Consider the following 23,823-nt stretch of genomic DNA (forward strand, 5'->3'; position numbering starts at 1 on the left):
AAGAAGAAGAGGAGGAGGAGGAAGAAGAAGAGGAGGAGGAGGAGGAAGAAGAGGAGGAGGAGGAGGAAGAGGAGGAGGAGGAAGAGGAAGAAGAAGAATACGTAATGATAACAATAATACATAATAATAATACATAATAATAATAATACATAATAATAATAATACATAATAATAATAATACATAATAATAATAATAGGTAATAATAATAATATGTAATAATAAATGTTCACCCATGACAGTAACAAGATAAGGGGAGATAACATCTGATAAGTGCTGACGTTTGATGAGGGTAAATGAGGGTAGAGCTGATGCCAAAAGATGAGATGAACATCGCCCTCCCTTTGTTTTTGCTGGTATACTAACATTTCTGTCTGTCTATTTGCCTGTCTGTCAAGCTCCCTGTCTATCCATCTAGCTCTCTGTCTCAGAGAGCCACAAGACTGTGTCATCACTTTTACTCACATCTTCAAGCAGAGTATAGCACTTTGTCTGGATTTCTTGGGTTATCCTAGGTAATTTATACTATGTATACTTGTATTTATGTGTACCTGTGAGACAGAGATAGACAGACAGATAGAAAGAGAGAGACAGATTGAAAGAGATAGAATGAGGGAGAAAGATAAAACACCATTGTGTATGACACCATGTTTCAGAGTTCCACAAGCTGCAGAACTAATAGGAATATGTTCAGTGACTGTATATTGGTATATATATTATAGAACAATAATAATAAACAATGTTTTGTATTGTTTGTTTTTGTAAACAAGTTTTTGTAAACAATATATTGATAATTATGTTTGTGTGCTTATTGTGTTGTATACAACGAGTGTATATATGTACATTGCACCTTACTTTGGTCTCATAGGCCACATAAGTTATGTGAAAAAATAAAATAGTGAAAAAAACAACAAACCTTCAAATACAAGTAAACCAAAGTTTACCGGGTGAGCGGCAGTCGCCGCTGTTGCCATACGCGGCTCATTTTCTGCAAACTTCATGCATCCATATCTCCGTAAGTATTGATGGTAAAAATTTTTTGTTTATCCTATAATGTTTAGAAAAAAAAACTATTTTTTCATAAGAAAAAATAATTTTTTTTTTTTTTTGAAATTTGGCCGACCCTGAGAACGAGTTTCGGAGAGGGCCTGTCGACCCTCAAAGGGTTAAAGGCACATTGTTACTAGTTTGATCTTCAGTCCACACCAGTACAAGTTTTTCCATGTCAGCAATAAGGTTATCACATTTTCTTATAACTTTAGTGTTCACTGGTGTAGCACTTTTAATTTCCTGCAGTATTTTGTCCTTAAGAGTTCATTCATAGTAAGAGGCTTATTCCACCTCGTTTTATCACATCTACCCTTAGATGCCATCATAACACAAAAATAGTCTGGAAAGTTTCCAGACAGAACCAAGAGAGAGACAGAGCTCACGGCAACACACCCAGGTTCACTTGTAGACATGAAGATTATTATTCTTTCTTTCTTTCAACACACCGGCCGTATCCCACCGAGGTGGGGTGGCCCAAAAGGAAAAACAAAAGTTTCTCCTTTCACATTTAGTAATACATACAGGAGAAGGGGTTACTAGCCCCTTGCTCCTGGCATTTTAGTCGCCTCTTACAACACACAGCTTACGGAGGAAGAATTCTGTTCCACTTCCCCATGGAGATGAGAGGAAATAAACAGGAACAAGAACTAGTAAGAAAATAGAAGAAAACCCAGAGGGGTGTGTATATGCTTGTACATGTATGTGTAGTGCGACCTAAGTGTAAGTAGAAGTAGCAAGACGTACCTGAAACCTTGCATGTTTATGAGACAGAAAAAACACCAGCAATCCTACCATCATGTAAAACAATTACAGGCTTTCGTTTTACACTCTAAAATGAATAAAATAATCTGTCATTATGTGACAAGTGGTGGTGGCTATTCCTTACCTCAAGCCACTTCGTTGTGGGTGAGTGGGGAGACCTCCTGCCATCCCCCGACACTCATACGTGTTCAGTTCCACTTCTTTCTCTTGTTGAATTGTGAATTGTGTTTTGATCTTTTAATTACCATATCTGACTTACTGACTTGACTGAATGACCTGACTTAACTGACTTACTTTACCCCTTGACTGTTGCAACCCCTAATCCTGAAGTGTCTCCTTGTGTCGCAAAATTTAAAAAAAAAAAATACTTTCTTATGAAATGATAGAGAATCTTTTTCCGATTGTAATGACACCAAAAACACGAAATTTGACGGAAAACTGACGGAATTACGCTCTCGCGAAGTTAGCGACCTCGGCGATATTTACAAATTGGCGATTTCGCCCACTTTGAGACCTATTTTTGGCTAATTCCATTATTCCAGCCAACCAAACTCATAACTATTTTTTTAGAAATCCATTTTTTCTATCGATTGAGTACAAGAGACTGCCCATTTACCGATTTCAACTACCCAATAACGTGGTCAGAAATTTGCAGTTTGGCCAATTTCACGAAAATGAAAAAAATATGACAATTTCAAAATAAGGTCCAGAATGAACAAAGCAGACATTCCTGGCTTTAAAATAACATTTTCTTTGTTTATCAGTCACGTCTCCAAGCCCCTCTGATATTACTCTTGCTTTCTATTTTGAATTTTTATTCAAACAAGAAATAGAAGATTTACTGTTATGCAGACGACTGCAAAACTGTAATAATTGTATAAATAGCATCAACCCATTCATGACTGTATATTAGAATGGCTAGTTGGACATTTATTGGACAATAACATCATTTGTTTACTTTTGAACATCGGCAAAAATCAAACATTTCCCCTACATTGAGCTCCATTTCCAGGTTCTCTTTATAGTAAAATCAATCAAAATCACCCCTTTTTTATAATATGTTTTCCATTCTATCAAATGAGACCAAGAAAATACAACCATAAATCTTTCTTCTTTCTTTCAACACACCAGCCGTATCCCACCGAGGCGGGGTGGCCCAAAAGGAAAAACAAAAGTTTCTCCTTTCACATTTAGTAATATATACAGGAGAAGGGGTTACTAGCCCCTTGCTCCTGGCATTTTAGTCGCCTCTTACAACACGCATAGCTTACGGAGGAAGAATTCTGTTCCACTTCCCCATGGAGATAAGAGGAAATAAACAAGAACAAGAGCTAGTAAGAAACTAGAAGAAAACCCAGAGGGGTGTGTATACATATGCTTGTACATGTATGTGTAGTGTGACCTAAGTGTAAGCAGAAGTAGCAAGACGTACCTGAAACCTTGCATATTTATGAGACAGAAAAAACACCAGCAATCCTACCATCGTGTAAAACAATTACAGGCTTACGTTTTACACTCACTTGGCAGGACGGTAGTACCTCCCTGGGCGGTTGCTGTCTACCAACCTACTACCTAGGACAACCATAAATACTATACGAAAATAGACCACAAAGTTAGCATTTTAATTAAAAAAATGGTCGAAGTTTTTTTTTTCTCATTATGCACTGCATGCTCCAAGATTTTTTTTATATGGTGCAAACTGACCACACAGACCCATTCTCTCACATGTGGGCCTATCAGCTTTCTCCTGCTTGATTTGAAGCCGCTAGAATTTATGAGTATATGTACGTCAAACACGGTACCTCGTAAGACGTATATGTATGACCTCAACAGTCAAAGGGTTAACTGACTTGACTTGACTGACTTGACTTAACCCTTTCAAGGTTTTGGGCATACTAGTACGGCTTACGCACCAGGGTTTTTGACGTACTAGGATGCCTAAATTCTAGCGCCCTCAAATCTAGTGAGAGAAAGCTGGTAGGCCTACATATGAAAGAATGGGTCTATGTGGTCATTGTGCGCAGTATAAAAAAATCCTGCAGCACACAGTGCGTAATGAGAAAAAAAAAACTTTGTGTTTTTGGATTAAAACAGCGACTTTGCACTGTATTTTCGTATGGTATTTAATGGTGTATTCTAGTTTTCCTGGTCTCATTTTATAGAATGGAAGAATATTACAGAAATTGAGATGATTTTGACTGATTTTACAATGAAAAGTACCTTGAAATTGAGCTCAAAGTAGCAGAAATGTTCGATTTTTACCAAAGTTCAAAATTAAACAAATCATGCTAAGCGTCCAATACACATCAGCTGGTGAGTCTAATATTCTTTCACAAGTGCACCGATATTATTTATACCATTTCTACACTAATGCAGTGTTCTGCGTAACAGTAAGTCTTCTATTTTTTGTGAGAATAAAAATTCAAAGTGGAAAGCAAAAGAAATGTAAGAGGGGCCTGGGGACGTGACTAATGAGCAGAGGAAATGTTATTTTAGTGCCAGGAATGTCTTTCTTGTTTATTCTGGATCCAATTTGGAAATTGGTATCTTTCGAAATTTGTGTGAAATTGGCAAAATTGCTGAATTCTGACCACTGTATTGGATAGTTGAAATCGGTAAATGGGTGGTTTCTTGTACTCATTTGATAGAAAAAATGGAGTTCTAGTGAAATAGTTATAATTTTTGTCAACTAGTACACTGGAATTGGCCGAAAATAGGGCTCAAAGTGGGCAAAATCGCCGATGCGTAAACATCGTCAAGACCGCTAACTTCAAGAGAGCATAATTCTGTAAGTTTTCCATCAAATTTCATACTTTTGGTGTCATTATGATCGGGAAAAGATTCTCTATCTTTTCATAATTTTTTTTTTTTTTTTTTTTTTTTTTTTTTCTGAAATTTGGGGGGCCCTGAGAACAAGTCTGGGAGAGGGCCTGGGGACCCTGAAAGGGTTAACTGCCTTGACTGACTGCCTTGACTGACTGACTGACTGACTTGCTTGACTGGCTGACTTGACTGACTGACCCTGTAACGGTGTCTAGAGCAGCTGATGCCTTACCGTCAGTTACATAATGTACTCCTGGGAAACATAGAACAGAAATCCATTATAGAATTTATGCACACTCCAGTACAACCATCGACTTCAGTACCAGTACCTCTACCATCCACCTCAGCCCAGTAGGGCCACAACATAACTCTATTAACAGTCATCGACAAACACAGCACCCACAATTTAAGGTAAGAAATACTATTATGTAGTTTCATAAGGAAAGCAGTAATAATAATAATAAAGAGAGGGAGATTACTTCCCAGTAAAAGTAGGTCTTAGACAGGGATGTGTAATGTCACCATGGTTGTTTAATATATTTATAGATGGGGTTGTAAAAGAAGTGTTCAGGAGAGGGGTAGGATTAAATTATGGCAAATCAAATACAAAATGGGAATTGACACAGTTACTTTTTGCTGATGATACTGTGCTTATGGGAGATTCTAAAGAAAAATTGCAGAGGTTAGTGGACGAGTTTGGGAGAGTGTGTAAAGGTAGAAAGTTGAAAGTGAACATAGATAAGAGTAAGGTGATGAGGGTATCAAATGATATAGTTAAAGAAAAATTGGATATCAGATTGGAGAGGAGTAGTATGGAAGAAGTGAATGTTTTCAGATATTTGGGAGTTGGCGTGTCAGCAGATGAATTTATGAAGGATGAGGTTAATCATAGAATTGATGAAGGAAAAAAAGGTGAGTGGTGCATTGAGGTATATGTGGAGACAAAAAAAGTTATCTCTGGAGGCAAAGAAGGGAATGTATGAAAGTATAGTGGTACCAACACTCTTATATGGGTGTGAAGCTTGGCTTGTAAATGCTACAGCGAGGAGACGGTTAGAGGCAGTGATGTCCTGTCTAAGGGCAATGTGTGGTGTAAATATTATGCAGAAAATTCGGAGTGTGGAAATTAGGAGAAGGTGTGGAGTTAATAAAAGTATTATTCAGAGGTCTGAAGAGGGTTTGTTGAGGTGGTTTGGTCATTTAGAGAGAATGGATCAAAGTAGAATGACATGGAGAGCGTATAAATCTGTAGGGGAAGGAAAGCAGGGTAGGGGTCGTCCTTAAAAAGGCTGGAGGGAAGGGGTAAAGGAGGTTTTGTGGGCGAGGAGCTTGAACTTCCAGCAAGCGTGCACGAGCGTGTTAGATAGGAGTGAATGGAGACGAATGGTATTTGGGACCTGACGAGCTGTTGGATTGTGAGCAGGGTAATATTTAGTGAAAGGATTCAGGGAAACAGGTTATTTTTATTTAACCGGACTTGAGTCCTGGAAATGGGAAGTACAGTGCTTGCACTTTAACCCTTTCAGGGTCGGCAGGCCCTCTCCTAATCATGTTCTCAGGGTCGGAAATTTTTCGAAAAAAAAAAATTTATGAAATGATATAGAATCTTTTTCCGGTCATAATGACACCAAAAAGCATGAAATTTGATGGAAAACTTACGAAATTATGCTCTCGCAAAGTTAGTGGTCTCAACGATGTTTATGCATCGGCAATTTCGCCAACTTTGAGCCCTATTTTGGATCATTTCAAATGTAACAGTCGACAAAAATCATTACTATTTTGCTAGAACTCCATTTTTTCTATCGAATGAGGAAAAGAAACCACCCATTTAGTGATTTCAACTATCCAATAAAGTGGTGAGAAATTGGCAATTTTGCCAATTTCACACAAATTTCAAAGGATGCCAATTTCCAAATAGGGTCCAGAATAAGCAAGACAGACATTCCTGGCACTAAAATAATAAAATAACGTTTTCTGTGTTCATTAGTCATGTCCCCAGGCCTCTCTTACTTTTCTTTTGCTTTCCACTTTGAATTTTTATTCTCACAAAAAAATAGAAGATTTACTGTTATGCAGACTACTGCATTAGTGTAGAAATGGTATAAATATCAGCGCACTTGTGAAAGAATATTAGACTCGCCAGTTGAGATGTATTGGACGCGTGGCATGATTTGTTTACTTTTGAACTTTGGCAAAAATCGAACATTTCTGCTACTTTGAGCTTAATTTCCAGGTACTTTTCATCATAAAACCAATCAAAATCATATCAATTTCTGTAATGTGTCTTCCATTCTATAAAATGAGACCAGGAAAACTAGAATACAACCATAAATAGCATACGAAAATACACTGCAAAGTCGCTGTTTTAACCCTTTGACTCTTTTGGTCGTATATACATATACGTCTTACGAGGCAGTGTTTCGGACGTATATATACTCGGTAATTCTCGCAGCTTCAAATCAAGCAGGAGAAAGCTGGTAGGCCCACATGTCAGAGAATGGGTCTGTGTGGTCAGTGTGCACCACATAAAAAAAAATCCTGCAGCATGCAGTGCATAATGAGAAAAAACTGACCGTTTTTTTTTTTTTGGATTAAAACGCTGACTTTGAGGTGTATTTTCATATAGTATTTATTGTTGTATTCTCGTTTTCATGATCTCACGTGATAAAATGGAAAACATATTGCAGAAATAGAGATGATTTTGATTAGTTTCACAATGAAAACGTCCTGGAAATGTTCGATTTTTACCAATGTTCAAGAGTAAGCAAATCACACCACACGTCCAATACATGTCAACTGGGGAGTCTGATATTCTTTCACTAGTGCGCTGATATTATTTATACCATTTTTACAATAATGCAGTAGTCTGCATAACAGTAAATTTTATATTTTTTGTGTGAATAAAAAATCAAAATAGAAATCAGTAATAATATAAGAGGGGCCTAAAGATGTGACTAATGAACAGATGATGTTATTTTAGTGCCAAGAATGTCTACATTGTTTATTCTGGACCCTATTTTGAAATTGGCATCTTTTTTAATTTGTGTGAAATTGGCCAAATTGCCAATTTCTGACCATTTTATTGGGTAGTTCAAATTGGTAAATGGGCAGTTTCTTGTACTCAATTGATTGAAAAAATGGAGTTCTGAAGAAATAGCTATGAGTTTGGTCAACTGGAACAACGGAATTGGCCAAAAACAGGGCTCAAGGTCGGCGAAATCGCCGATTCATATATGTCGCTGAGACCGCTTACTTTGCAGGAGCGTAATTCTGTGGGTTTTTGACCAAATTTTGTACTTTTGGTGTCACTATCATCAGTGAAAAGATTCTCTTATCATTTCATAAGAATTTTTTTTTTTTTTTTTTTTCCCAAAAAAATTTTGCGACATAGAATGACAGTTTCAGAAAGGGGCTTGCGACAGTCAAAGGGTTAAACAAAAAGACAGTCAGAGTTTTTTTTTTCTCATTATGCACTGTGTGCTGCAGGATTTCTTTTATACTGCACACACTGACTACATAGACCCATTCTTTCATATGTAGGCCTACCAGCTTTCTCTTGCTAGATTTGGAGGTGCTAGAATTTATGCATACTAGTACGGCACCAACCCTGGCGTGCAAGCCGTACTAGTATGGCACCAACCCTGAAAGGGTTAAAGGAGGGGTTTGGGATATTGGCAGTTTGGAGGGATGTGTTGTATATTTTAATACGTATATGCTTCTAAACTGTTGTATTCTGAGCACCTCTGCAAAAACAATGATTATATGTGAGGGAGGTGAAAGTGTTTTCTTTTTGGGGATTTTCTTTCTTTTTGGGTCACCCTGCCTCGGTGGGAGACGGCTGACTTGTTAAAAAAAAAAAATACATTATGTAAAGAAATTATATTGTAATACAGTATTTACCTTGGAGATGGAGAAGAGATGCTGGGCACAGCAAGCATCTTTACATAGCTCCAACTCACTTAACTGCTACAATTTTTGTTTTAATGTTACTTCACTATTCGCTGATTTTTGGCTTACTCTCAACACTTGTCACACTTTCATCTGTAGGGCATTTCAATAAAAACTGTCCAAGGAGGTTTGTTTCTTCCTCCTTTTCAGAATGTTTCAGAAATGGCTTATGCAAGCGTCATTACATAGCCCCAACACATTATTATTATTAATTAGTATGTATGTGTTCTTATAATAATACTCTTGCTTACCATTTGGAATTTTTATTCACACACAAATTAGAAGAGTTACTGTTATGCAGACCACTGCATTATTGTAATAATTGTATAAATACTAATGTCAACCCATTCATGACTGTGGTGGCCTGGTGGCTAAAGCTCCCGCTTCACACACGGAGGGCCCGGGTTCGATTCCCGGCGGGTGGAAACATTCCGACACATTTCTTACACCTATCCTGTTCACCTAGCAGCAAATAGGTACCTGGGTGTTAGTCGACTGGTGTTGGTCGCATCCTGGGGGGCAAGATTGAGGACACCAATGGAAATAAGTTAGACAGTCCTCGATGACGCACTGACTTTCTTGGGTTATCCTGGGTGGATAACCCTCCAGGATTAAAAATCCAAACGAAATCTTATTCTTATTCTTATGAGACTGGCCAGGTGGACACACATTGGACGGTGACGTCATTTGTTTACTCTTGAACATTGCCAAAGAATCGAACATTTCCACTACTTTGAGCTCAATTTCAAAGTACAGTGGATCCCTGCATAGCGACTTTAATCCGTGCAAGAGGGCTGATTGTTATGCGAAATGTTCGGTATGCGAATGAATTTTCCCCATAAGAAATAATGGAAATCAAATTAATCCGTGCAAGACACCCAAAAGTATGAAAAAAAAAATTTTACCACATGAAATATACATTTTCCTACACACAAAGAGAAGGATACATGCACAATAGTAGAGTAGTACATGCACAATATATATTGTGCATGTACTACTCTACTAAATGAAGAATAAATGACACTTACCTTTATTGAAGATGCAGCAATGACTGATGAGACACTGTGTCCTGGGAGTGCCTTTTCCTCCTGAGTACTGTAGGTCCTGTTTGGCATTTTCTTCCAGAACAGGCCTTATCACACTGTGTATGCCACTACGATTCTTAAATCTCTCAAACCAACCTTTGCTGGCTTTAAATTCACCAATATGAGCACTAGTTCCAGGCATTTTTCCCTGTTCACCTGGGTGTTAGTCGACTGGTGTGGGTTGCATCCTGGGAGACAAGATTAAGGACCCCAATGGAAATAAGTTAGACAGTCTTCGATGACACTGACTTTCTTGGGTTATCCTGGGTGGCAAATCCTCTGGGGTTAATTGTTTCTTGGTATTCTCAATAAGCCACACCAACAACGGTGCTACAGCAGCAGCAGCAGCAGCTGACGGTGGTACAGCAGCAACAGACGATGCTACAGCAGCAACAGACGATGCTACAGCAGCAGCAGACGATGCTACAGCAGCAACAGACGATGCTACAGCAGCAGCAGACGATGCTACAGCAGCAGCAGACGATGCTACAGCAGCAGCAGACGATGCTACAGCAGCAGCAGACGATGCTACAGCAGCAGCAGATGATGCTACAGCAGCAGCAGACGATGCTACAGCAGCAGCAGACGATGCTACAGCAGCAGCAGACGATGCTACAGCAGCAGCAGACGGTACTACAGCAGCAGCAGCAGCAGCTGACGGTGGTACAACAGCAGCAGCAGCTGATGGTGGTACAACAGCAGCAGCAGCTGACAGTGCAGCAGCAGCTGACGGTGGTACAACAGCAGCAGCAGCTGTACCACCAATAGTAGCGATGGTTGATTGGGGTTTATTATACAACCTGGCCAGCTTGGAGACACGCACTCCACTTTCATACTTATCAATGATCTTTTTCTTCATCTCTATAGTAATTTTCACCCTTATTGCTGTAGGGTTGGCACTAGAAGCTTTCTTGGGGCCCATGGTCACTTATTTTCCAGAAAAAATCACCAAAAACACTATAATAATACGAAATATTCCGATTGTATGCTTGGATGTTACCGCGGATGCTGGCTGGTAAACAATGCCACCGGCGGAACATGTGAGCGTGGCTCAGGCCGCACATTGGACGCGTCTCGGACGAAGAGCGGTGAGCGGGTTTTTGGGCGGTATGCGAGGCAAAATTTTTGCGAAAAAAACGAGCGGTATGCGGATTGTACGGTATGCGATGCGTGCGGTATGCGGGGGTCCACTGTACTTTTTGTTGTAAAAGCAATCAGAATGATATCTATTTCTGTAATATATCTTCCATTCTATCAAATGAGACCAAAAAAATGAGAAGACAACCATAAAAACCATACGAAAATATACCGCTAAAGGGCGGCTAATGGCTGAGAAGTGAACTCCATTATTTATGGCCTGATTTCTTTCAATTTTGGTGTATGTTAAGAAGCATCTTTCCATCATACATTGCCCAAGTTTCAGTAAGATAGTCCAACAAACAAATGAGATCCAATTCCCTAGATCAAGAGCAAGAGCCCCTCACCAGCATCAAGGAACCTCCCTTGAAGCCCACTAGCATCTTGAAATTTTGCTCGCATCTGGAAGCAAAAAATCGACTGAGCGACTGCTCGTATCTTGAAAAACTCGCACGTTGGGGCACTCGTAAGTAGAGGGTCCACTGTATTTTGAAATGCTGTTCATACAAATTATGTATGTGCGATTTAACTTTACAGATTCAGGCTTGTATATTATATAGTGCACCATTACATTACCTAACTTAACAAATTTTTCACCAGCCTGTTCGATTTAAGCTGAACCACAGCAGCACAAGAGGAAATAACACAGATAAGGAATATTCTCTTTGGGTGGGAGACCTCACCCCAGATGTTGATGACTTTGCCCTTTACAAGACATTTGGCAGCAGATACAACAGTATAAAGACAGCAAAAGGTTGGATTTATTTTTCTGTCTATTCATTGCCTCTTTCTCTCCTGCAGAAATTGGATGATAACTGCTGAATGCCTATATAGTAATTAATTCTCCACCTTTTTTGAACATTCTTCCTTCACAGATACAAAAGGAGCAAGTAAAATATTTGCTGAAAAGTTGTAGAGGATAATTTTCCAATATAAGTTCTATATTATATTTTCTATTTTCCGTTTCATCACTAATCTTTAGATACAATGTCTGAAAAAAATAATTTTATTGTGTACTGTCCAGACACTGTGCTTAAAAACAAAACTCCTTTAATGTTAAATTATTGGGTATGATTTAAGCTAAAGAATACAGCCCTGGTGTGTGTATGTGACATGTTAAGTGTTAATTAGTTGTGATCTCTATTGAAATTTTAACATCTGTAATTGAGTGATACTCTAAAGAGTCCATCATATTCAGTAAATCATATTTTTTCCACTATCTCAAAGTAACTAATTTTTTATTTCCATGTCATTGCGTCTACATAAAACTCTTCTTTTATATTTTAACATCATTTGGTTTAGTCTGCTTTTTCATGGCAAGTTTCTCCCTTGAACTGGAAATGCTGCTTTGCAGGGAGTAATATAGCTGCTCCAGTTCCCATTGATGCTCATTTGTTTAGCCAGTCTCACTTTGCAGCTCCACTTTTCTCCTACATTTTCTCAATTACCACATTGTTCCTTGGGGATAAGCCTAGCTGAGCTTCCACCACTTTAAAAATAATATACATGTTTAGAATTCATTTAATATTTAAATTTTTTCAGTCTTTGAATTAAAATTTAAAAAAAATTTACATTGCCTATTAACCCTTTGAGGGTCCGTGCCATAGATCTACGGCTATACGTTGAGGGTCCAGACCGTAGATCTACACCATGAGCTCAGCTCACTCTGATAAGCTGTGAGTGGTAAATTTGGGCCTAGATATGAGAGAATACATCTATGTGGTATGTGTGCACCACATAAAACAAATCCTGCAGCACACAGTGCATAATGAGAGAATAAAACTGAGACCGTAATTTATTAAAACAGCGACTTTGCAGTGTTTTTTCGTATGGTTTTTATAGTTTTATTTGTGATTTCTTGGTCTCATTTGATAGAATGGAAGATATATTATAGAAATAGAGATGATTTTGATTGGTGTTATTAATGGAAATGGGTTGAAACTGAGCTCAAAATAGCAGAAATGTTAAATTTTTGCCGATGTTCAAGAGTAAACAAATGATCCCACACGTCTAATACACGCCAGCTGGTGGGTCTAATATACGTTCACAAATGTGGTGATAATATTTATACAATTATTACAGTATTGCATAACAGTAAATCTTCTATTTTTTGGTTTGAATTAAAATTCATTATGTGAATAAAAAATAAAAATGGAATTCATTTGTAAAGCCTGAAAACGTAGCTAATGAACAGAAGAAATGTTAGTTTAGTTCCAGGAATGCCTGCATTGTTTATTCTGGACCCTATTTTGAAATTAGAATACCATTTTGAACTTTGCATTAAATTGGCCAAATTACCAATTTCCGATCACTTTATTTTGTAGTTGAAACAGTTGACTTAGTGATTTCTTGTGCTCAGTCGATAGAATAGAAGTAATACTAGTGAAATAGGTAAGAATTTGGTTGACTGGAGTAATATAATTAGCCTAAAATGGGAGTCAAAGTCGGCAAAATTGCCGATGCGTAAATATTGCTGACACATCAAAATTTGTAAGAGCATAATTTCATCAATTTTCCATAAAATTTCGTACTTTTTGTTTTATTACCTTCAGAAAAAGATTCTCTACCATTGCCTAAGAAAAAATAAAAAATTTTTTTGAAAATTCTTGGATACTGGTGCGCACTTTGAAATTTGGCCTTTGGACCCCAAAAGGGTTAATAGTATTAGTGTAATTTTATTTTGGATTAAAAGAATACCATACCTAAAAGTTTAACCACTAAGACAGATGTGCAACACTTGAGTATCTTTAATGTGTTTTTATTAGCATTAGAGATACCCAAACATTGCACGTACATCTTAATACTGTGTACTTGGCACTTTTCTTTCTTTACCTTATTGCTTCTTTTACACAGTGGCCATGCAGAAAGACTGGAGCAAGTTAAGTTGATAAAGAGTGTGTATAATCGTGGGTGGCTAGAGTATTGTATAGAATACTGGAAAGGGCTGGCGTTCAAAGCTTAAGTCTGTATGAGTAGAGATGAATAGTCCATTGGATTTTAGTAGGAAATATATATATGTATGGTTTCATGTATTCAATAACAATTATTACTAAACTTGAATTATAGTTGTTTGAGTATACCCATTGAAAGTGGGGTAGGGGTGTAAAGGTTCCATAGGTTAACATTCGTGCCCTTCAAGAAGAGGAACTAGAGAGAGAGTGATGGTAAAAGTATTTTCTTTGGATTGCCTTTTCCTAAAGGGAAATGACTTCTTTTGAAAAATATGCATTCTGAGATTTTTTTTCTGCAAGGCCTGGTCGTGGACTGGGCCATGGGGGTGTTGACAACTGGAACACAGCCCAGGTATACAGTATTTTTTTTCTTTGAAAACAAATGGTGTTTGATTCAGGAATAAGGAGGCCAAGTAGTCAAAGTGAATTATCTTGTAAATTTTTCGGTTGCTCTTTAAACTAGTATTGAAGGCAGTTCAAATATATGGGGAAGATTCTAGTGTTCCATCTCTTCAAGGTAGGGATATTCCAACAAGAAGCAAAGCATCAGTAATAGTCTTCCAGCTTTTCCTTTTATGCAAAAAAAAAAAAAAAATGTGAAGGGATTTGGAGAAACTGGCTAACTGGACTTGGAGTCCTGGAAGTGGAAAGTACAGTGCCTTCACTCTAAAGGAGGGGTTTGGGATATTTGCTGTTTGGGGGGACATCTGTACTGTTATATCTGCACTCTTCTGGTAAGAGTGATAGTGTGAATGATGGTGAAAGTATTTCTTTTTTGGGTCACCCTACCTCAGTGAGAGATGGCCAGCTTGCTTTTTTTTTTTTTTTTTTTCTTTTACCACATGATGATTTATAAACTCACTTATTTGATATGCTTATTTTCGAGTGCATGAAAGTACACAGCTTTATTTTCACAATGAATTAAATAATTTTCCTTCTTTTCTAGTGATATACGACCCAAATGGACAAAGCAAAGGCTTCGCTTTTGTACGATTTTATTCAGAAGATGAATACAAAGATGCCCTCACTCACATGAATGGCTTCAAGGGGTTAGGCCAAAAGCCCCTTAAAGTTAGCTATGCTGTTCCAAAAAAGCAACATTATCCAGGAATGTGAGTGTTTTCCTGTTTCTAACATTTTGTTTTAATTAAATTTTCTAGAATGTATTGTTATAGCAATGAATATTTATTAATTTTTGAAAGACATAGTGAACCATAGAATTGATGAAGGGAAAAAGTTGGGTGGTGCATTGAGGCATCTGTGGTGATGACAAAGAACATCATCTATGGAGGCAGAGGGGAATGCTTGAGAGTATAGTGGTACAATACACTTTATATGGGTGTGAAAAATGGGTTGTGAATGTTGCAGTTGGAGGCAGAGATGGAGATGTCGTGTCTGAGGGCAATGTGTGGTGCAAATATTGTGCAACGAATTTGTAGTTTGGAGATTAGGAGGGAGTGCAGAGTTACTTAGAGTATTATTCAGAGGGCTTAGGAGGTGTAGGTTGTGTGTGTGTGTGTGTGTGTGTGTGTGTGTGTGTGTGTGTGTGTGTGTGTGTGTGTGTGTGTGTGTGTGTGTGTGTGTGTGTGTGTGTGTGAGTGTGTGAGAGTGAGTGAGTGTGTGAGAGTGAGTGAGTGTGTGAGAGTGAGTGAGTGAGAGTGATTGGAGGCCAATGGTTTTTGGGACTTAACAAGCTGTTGGAGTGTGAACAAGGTAATATTTTGTGAATGGATTCAGGAAACTGGTTAGCTGCCTGCACTCAGAAGTACTGGTGGGGATATTTGCAGATTGGAGAGGCATTTGAACTGTAGTATTTGAGACCTCTAACAAGTCAATGATGGAATGAATGATGGTGATTTTTTTTTTTTTTTTTTTTTTTTTTTTTTTTTGGGGGGGGGGGGGTCATCCTACCTCAGTGGGAGATGGGCATTGTGCTAGAAAGAAGAAAAAAAGTTTCACTTTGGTAACTACATAATTTCTTATTCTATCCTTTTCAGTTTTTGTGACATTACTCTTTAACAAAATGTAAAACTAGATTTTAGAATCTCTAGGAAAATGGTGCAAGTCAAGAGTTCCAGTGAAACTTAAATTTAATGAAATAGGAGAGGGAGTGAGGGGGTGTTCATTAATTACAAAATCAACTTATCCAGGGGACCCTGTAACAGTAATAGACAATCCTGGATTTAAGACTTTGGTTTCCAGTCACAGATTTTGTTCATTAACCCTTTCACTGTCTCTCACATAAATCTAAGTCATTGAGGCCAGTGTTGCTTATGTAGATCTGTATCTTATTTATGCCTTCAAATATGCTGTGATCAGTAAATTTTGGCCTAGATATGAGTGAATGGGCCTGTGGCAGATGTGTAGAGTATTAAAAAAATTTCCCCATGCATTGCATGATAGAAACAGGCTTTGAGATGTTTTCTTGGATGATTTTTATGGTTTTTTCATGGTGTCAATTTATAGGCCAGAACATGTACTAATGAAATGGCCACTTTTGATTTTCAACTGGAAATGGCCTGAAGTAGGCCTCAAAATAGCTGAAATGTTTGATTTTTTGGCGATTTTCCTGAGTGCGGGTAGAGGACCCACAGCTCCTTCCCTAGTTTGTTTTATGAGTTTTTACTAGGCCTTCTTCAATTATTTGGAGGGCCTAAATCTTGATCAATCAATTTTGGTTATATTAGCTGAGAAATAGGATAGCCTTGGATGTTTTCTAAGAGTTAATTTTGCCATAAAACCCACAAGACTAGATTCAAAATGGAGAAGTGTTATATAAGAGAGGCTTAGAGAAATGATTAGTGAATAGAAGAAAGGTTGATTTTGTGGTTGGATGCCTACAATATTTATTTTAAAGTGTTTTTAGATTATAATTTGTTGAATTTTATGTAAAGTTGACAAATTACTAAATTCTGGACTTTTTATAGGGTAATTCTGTTAGTTAAATAGCAATGTCTTGGTCTTAATTGATAGAAAGGAAGGGTATTAACAAAATAGTCAGGAATTGGGTCAGTTTAAGCACTGGAATTGTTGTAAAATAGGCCTCAAGTTGGGTGAAGTTACAGTTGTTTTAAATGCTTCTGACCACACTTTGCACTTGCATAATTGTATAAGTTCATTGAATTTTGCATTTTTGGTGTCATTACCTTTGGAAAACAATTCTCTACCATGTCATAAGATAATATATTTTTTTAAATTACAATACTGTCAACTCTCAGTTTTTGGGAGACTGTGACAGTGAATGGGTTAAATCTGAAATCCATTAAATCTCAGTCCATTTAATAAATTTTTACTGTACTTCCTATAGCTAAGTAGAAAAGAAATATATGTTCATTAATTGAAATTCTATATTAGTTTCAAAAAATTAGTAAAAGATTCAAATAAGGTGTTTATTAATTATATACTAATGGATTGAAAAAAGTATGTACCCATCCCTACTTTATTATTTTTCAAGTGTGTACCAAGGTGTTAATTTTGTTTTATCAGGAATAATATGGGAGGTGACTACAGTCAGTATTATGAACAATACTGGAATAATTATGCAGCCTGGCAAAATTACGGCACCTACTATGATCCCTATGCTTCATCATATGGTGACTATGGCAGTGGCTTAGAGGGAGGCAATGGGGATTCTAAGGATTCCTCTAAGGAAGATTTTGAGCCAGTTGGTAAGTACTGTTGGTGTTGTAATGAAAATTCTTGTGATGGAAATTTGATTGATACTTATGCTAGTAAAACCACCATTAACAAAGATTTAGATTCAGTACTCGCATATTACACGGGATCTTGAGCTGAGGTGGCTTGTGTTGTCGAGTAATGCTATTTAAAAAGTTTTCCTAATGCTGTAGTGCCTTTGCTATCATTTATTTTCATGTTTTTGAACCGTTATCAAAATAATATACTTAGTAATGTATAGGCAGATTTATGGCATTTTGAAAAGTTAATTTTGAGGCTAGGTTGCTTACTTTATTTTATTTACTAGTAATAAAAAGTGGTTAATAGATAGGTAAGATGGTGCTGTAATCAGTATATCAAAAATGAATTGTCATTTGAGGCTTTTGAGAATAAAAATGATGAACTCACTAGATGTCACTTTTGTGAGTCACTTACAAACCTTTGTAACAAAGAAAGCAGACAAATTTGCCAAATGTTACTCTTCAGATCGGCTACAAACGTTTGCAACAGTATCACAGTAATCAGTCATACAGTTTTAATTAAACTGGTCTTACTTTTAAGATTGCTGAGCATTTTTGTATAAATGCAATTTTCACTCAATATGCATGTTTCACTCATTTGTGAGTTTGTCGGTTTTCTTCTCATCTCCTCATTTAACACTTATTAGATAAGGGGCATGTTTGAGCTAAAAGTCTTTAATGATTTTTATGCTTTTAACATCCAAACCTAATTTTTTTTCTCAGAATGGAATGTACCTATAGATATCAACAAGACAAACAAGGAATATATTGATAGAAGTGAAGAACTCTGGCAGGCAATAGAAAAATCCAGATGGAGTTTCTGGGATGATACCAAAGAAGACGAGTGATTGTTAAATTTTTTGGGTATTAATATGTAATTGAATTTTCTAAAGTACTTCATGCCCATCTACATTCACCTTTTTTTTTTTTTTTTTTTTTTTAATATATTGCTAGCAAATATTAAAATTCAACATGTACACACATGCACATGCACATACACATATATGCATACAGTAAATATATTCATATGTATAGTGCTGTGTATATGTCGTCGTGCTTTTTAAGCTGAATTTGCTCTCATCTCATTTTTGTTTGGTAAGCATGGTTTTTGCCTAAGAAAAAAGCATAAGTTATTTGTTGCAGTAACTGAAATTTTTGCTAGATATCATAAAATTAATGTTGAAATTAAATTATACTAAATAATCTAGTCTCACTTTAGCCTGGGTAGATTTAAACTATAATATGTTATTTGAATTTTAACAAAGTTAGGTTAAAGTGTAAACTCAAAAAATGTATGCTGTATAATTAACAAAAAAAATATCCATAAGTGCATAAAAGAGAATCAAGAATTTTTTAAAGATACTTTGGCTTTCACTGACAACCTAAAAAGCACGACATACTGATGTATATTTATATGTTAACTCTTTAGAACAATTTTGACTTGTTCATTGAAGGGCTGCCTACTTCCTTCATATCGTAGAATTTAAAAAAAAAAAAGATTATTTTCTGATTATCAGTGCTTAATAAACCAGTACAAGTTGATAACTTGAGCCTTCTGTCTATAGTAATGTGATGGAGTTTAACTTGTATGAAATTTATGAAGGGGTAAGCCCTAGCTTGAGTTTCAAATAAACGAAACCATTTGTAAAAATCTAATTTTTTACATTGCCTTTTTGTTTTTATTTTAGATTGGTAACCCATAGATAGGAGGATTAGCTAAAATTGGAACCTTGACACACCAGCTTTATCCTTCAATCCTGCTTGCCTATCGGATCAGACTCTTTTCTCATGGGTTGAGAGTCCCGAGTGTTTCTTCTCAAGTTTAAACATTTATCTGTATCAAACTGTGTGGAGTGAAACAAATTCTATACTTTGCTGGTAATTGTAAGTGGCTTTTATTTAATCAGTACAGTGGCCAGTTACAGAATGTTTTATTGTTTATAGTACATTTTGATTTGTTAATAAAAAATATCATCTAGACCCAGTTATAGAGGAAACTCATCAACATGATGATATTTCAGGTTGACTCATATATCCTCATCTTAATTGTGAAAAAGATCATAGAAAAGCTAACATATCTTGGTAACATTTTTTAGTATACTGTAGTTACTTTTAAAAAATTAACTTATTTTATCTGATATGATATTTAAAAAATTCCTTTTGACACACAAGTACGTATATGCACACGAGCAATGGTGTAAACAGTGTGTTCACAACTGAAAGGTTCTGGAGTCATATCTTGGGCAGGGAGAGGATAAGGACAAGTTTCCTTACACCTGTTGCCCTTGTTTACCTAGCAGGAAATAGGTACCTAGGTATTGGTCATCTCTTGTAGGATGCAACCTTGGGGCATTGAAATTCTAATAATGAAGATGGCACACCATTGTAATACCTCTGCTCCTGTATCTTCAAATAGTCACATATACATATACATATACATGCACATGCACACATATACAGCACTGTATATTTATATTTGTGGTTGTTGAGAGCTATTCATTAGCACATTGTGTGTCCATGTATGCCATGAGGACATTTAACCTCCATAATTAGGGTTTGTACTTGTAGAATTTTTCATAAGCAGTTTAAAAATTCTATTTTTCTCATCTCTGTTTATATATTTATTACTTCATATATAGGATGAATTTTTTATATAACTGTACATTTGCTTGTTAGATATATGAATTAGGTGCGAAGTTTTTTTTACAGAGGTGATATTGAGTTTTGAGTGAAATTGCATATTTTCCTCTATACAAAAACATTAAGGGGTTCCAAATACTATATCCAGCATGATAGAGACCTCATCCATTTCATAAATTTGGCTGTTTCTTAAGAACAATTTTAAAACAAAAATCTTGCTTGTATAAATGTGCATATACATATAGTATAATATGATATTTGGTACTTAAGAAATCATGCTGTTGTAGACAGATAATTTATTCACCAAAAATATCCTTGTATCATTTAGCTGAATTTACATCAGCCAACTCTGTCACTTGTATTATATCACTACTTTACACATACACCTTCAGTCTCTTCTTAAACCACTTGCATAAACTCTTAGCACATGTAAAATTGACTTAAAGTGCACAAAAAGCCACAGTGATATCCAAATGGACAACCTAATTGATTTTGGAATTGTGGATTTATCCTATGAGGAGAAATTTGGAACAGTTTCATCCTGGAGTTCAGATATGGTGTTTGGAGTCCTGTTGTATGAAATTTTACTCATGGTTTTATAAAAGCAACTAACCTAAAATTACATCTTCTCATTATATACTTGTATTCTTTTTTGATTTGAACTAATTTCAGGTGTATCAGAGCTAATTTACAAAGTAGAATAATTACTCTTATGCTTGTTTTAAGCATTTAAAAGGTGGCAAAAATCTCTTCTTTTGTTGAATACTGTATATACTGTACTTTTTTCATTTCTGATCTGTTGCTGCTTTAGTTTTCCTGTTCAGATGATCTCAGGATTCTTTACATTATTATTATTATTATTATTATTATTATTATATTTAGTACTAAAAGCAAGGGGCTAGTAACCCCCTTCTCCTGTATACATTACTAAATTTAAAAGGAGAAACTTTCGTTTTTCCTTTTGGGCAACCCCGCCTTGGTGGGATACGGCTTGTTTGTTGAAAGAAGTTTAGTACTAAAATGTCTTAATAAATAGGCTAATTTATACTAATAATTTCAAAAGTGGGAATGTTAAGAAATTTATTCAGTTGTGAATAAAAAATTATTTTACATTTGTTCAGCATTTCAGGATGACATCAAAATATCTAAATTTTGTGCTATTTTCCAAAAATTATTTTTATTGCAGTAGCTTACCTTTGTGTGTTAAGTGTACACCAGTTGCTCTTTCATTAAATAAAGTGCTGCTGTGTGTGTTCATTTTTTGCTGATTTACTTTTATCTGTTACCATAGCAGATTTTATTGGTTTAGTTATTCATTTTCGTTTTTGAATTTACACATATTTGTGGATAATTACTTTTATTAAAATAAGGACCCTGTAAACATCAATAAAGTTGGGAAGTAACATTAGTATTGTATGTTTACTTTTCCTGGTGAGAATTTTCCATATTGCAAATGCGAGAAGACCGTGTTTAGTGCATACCTTTATGGAACACTTGCCTTGCTGTATCATATAAATTGTTTTTTTTTTTTTTTAACATGTCGGTCGTTTCCCACTGAGGCACCTCTTCAAGGGGGGCTCCTTGGTGTGGTGAAGAGGCTCTTGGTCTCAGGAATTAGACCTGTCAGTCTCCTTCCTCAGACCGAACCTAATTACCCCCCAATCCCCCCTTCCCTCTCCCATCCTCCCCTTTTTCCTTTCCTCCTCCTCCCCACCCCTCCCTTTTGCCCTTCCTTTTTGGCCTTTGGGATTTTTTCCCACAGGCGCACTAGTTCCTAGGAAGGGGAAAGGGTACCGGGGTCCATCCCATTCCGTTGAGGTTCTTGGCGGTGGCGTAGTTTGCCGTGGAATCTGGATTGCCTGGAGATGTCCCGATCCCTCTCCGGTATCCTGGAGGCTGGCTTTGGGTGTCTTTCGGGCGACGGGTGTATCTCTGGAAGCCACCTTTTGGATTCTGGGGGTGGTGGCCGAAGGAGGTATGCTTTGTGGCGGATATCCGGCCGCCCTCTCTTTTGTCCACCGAGGTAGCTCGGCAGATGTGAGGTTGCTATCCCGGATTGCTGGTTTACTGGCATGATGGGTAGGGTATGGCACGGGTTCCATGCTGCATCTGCGCTACTTGCGGTGCTGAGGTCCTCTTGGGCGCGGAGGGAGATTTCTGGCCCTTTCATTCCTCCTAGGAACTATTCCTCCCCGGTCCCCCCTTTTTTTATTCTTTTTTTTTATTTTATTTTATTTTCTTCTTTCTTTTTTTTTTCTTAAAAACAAAAAGAAAGAAGTAACCTAACCATGGAGTACCCGATCCATGACCCCGCTACCCCCGGGCCCCTTATTGTCACCGCACCCCGTTCTGACCTCGCCTCGTCTTTTGGCCACTCTTCGGACATTCCTAAGGCCCCTGTACCTCTTGCTGGTGCTGTTTCCTCACCCGCTTCAGGTACCGGGGCTTCCACTGACTCCTTCGATTTGTCTGACCTCCGCTCTCCTTTGATTATGCTTCCGGCTTCTCCCTCTACGGTGCGGCGATTTTCGAATCGCCGGCCCGTCCCACATCGGACTGACTCTGGTCCCACTTCTAAACGTCAACGACAATCTCCTAATGATGTTACTTCGTTACCTTCCCTTTCTACTCGGAAAAGACCGACATGTCATGCACTCCCTCTCCACACTCGGTTTCAGACCACACAATGGACTAAATTCTTTACATTAAGACCGACTTCTACTGCCTATCTTTCCGACCATAGTATTGGCAAAGCGCTCCTACGCCACGTTGGTAGAGATATTTCCTTTCATGCTCTTAAGAGTGGTACGCGCATCATCACAGTCTAGAATTCTACCCAAGCTCATGATCTTTCTTTCACATATCGATACTATTCCTATCACTATCGAAAAACTTCATTCTCTCAATTCTTGTAGTGGTACTGTTATTTTGCCCCATACCATAGTCCAACAGAATTCCCAGTCATGTGGCACTGACATTCTCGAACAGCTGGAACTCCAAGATCTCCCAATTCTCAAGGTAGACACTTATGTTCTTCCTGCCCGCGGGTGAAGACAATACCCTTGCAATGTGGCTCGTTTAACTTTTGACAGCCGTGAACTCCCATCCTCTGTTTATGTAGCAGGACATCGGTTACAAGTTCGGAAAGTGATCCCTACACCGCAACAGTGTAGGAATTGCTGGCGATTTGGCCACCCAGCAAAATATTGCAGATCTATAACCGAATGCCCAGTCTGTGGTGCTGATGACCATTCTAATACGTCTTGTAGTCGAACTCCCTCTTGCCTTAATTGTCATGAGGCTCGCCCTTCGTACTCTCGCCATTGCCAAGTCTACTTAAATGAACGGGAAATTCGTTGCCTCAAAGAGGCAGAAGGTCTCCCTTATGCTATGGCAGTTTCTCATCTCCGCATCCAACTATGATATAATCCCTAGTGTTAAGTAGTCTGTAAGCCAATAATGTTAAGTTGGCCCATAATGTCTAGGCATAATAGAGGCTTTCTTTGCATTGCAACCCACTATTGTAAATCCAAAATCTCAATGTACTGTTTGCAAAGACATAAAATAAATAAATAGAGTGAAGTATGATTAAAGACGAACGTGGTGTGCAACAGTAGTATTTTTATGAACAGAATTAGATACACTGCCTTGGGCAGCTAATCTTATCAAACTTTACAAGGTTAGCCCCGTAAGTGCCTAGATGCCGATGAGGGCTCTTGATCCCAGGATTTGGA

The 23,823-nt window shown here is 37.3% G+C and overlaps 1 protein-coding gene across 2 annotated transcripts in view; it reads left to right on the top strand.

The window, feature by feature from the left end:
* The window catches only part of LOC128697467 (tRNA Selenocysteine associated protein), a 44,107-nt gene extending 22,610 nt beyond the window's left edge, over nt 1-21,497 (top strand). Inside the window, exons 4-8 of one of the 2 annotated variants that reach the window (XM_070090252.1) lie at nt 11,404-11,557; nt 14,701-14,866; nt 17,241-17,422; nt 18,173-18,313; nt 19,138-21,497. In XM_070090252.1, coding sequence (XP_069946353.1) covers nt 11,404-11,557; nt 14,701-14,866; nt 17,241-17,422; nt 18,173-18,297 — 627 coding nt within the window. In that variant the 3' untranslated portion in view covers nt 18,298-18,313; nt 19,138-21,497. The remainder of the gene's footprint in view (nt 1-11,403; nt 11,558-14,700; nt 14,867-17,240; nt 17,423-18,172; nt 18,314-19,137) is intronic. The other variant, XM_070090253.1, reaches the window with a different exon arrangement.
* The last annotated feature ends 2,326 nt before the right edge of the window (nt 21,498-23,823 follow it).

This window comes from Cherax quadricarinatus, chromosome 31 (genome assembly GCF_038502225.1).
Source record: "Cherax quadricarinatus isolate ZL_2023a chromosome 31, ASM3850222v1, whole genome shotgun sequence".
Lineage (NCBI taxonomy): Eukaryota > Metazoa > Arthropoda > Malacostraca > Decapoda > Parastacidae > Cherax > Cherax quadricarinatus.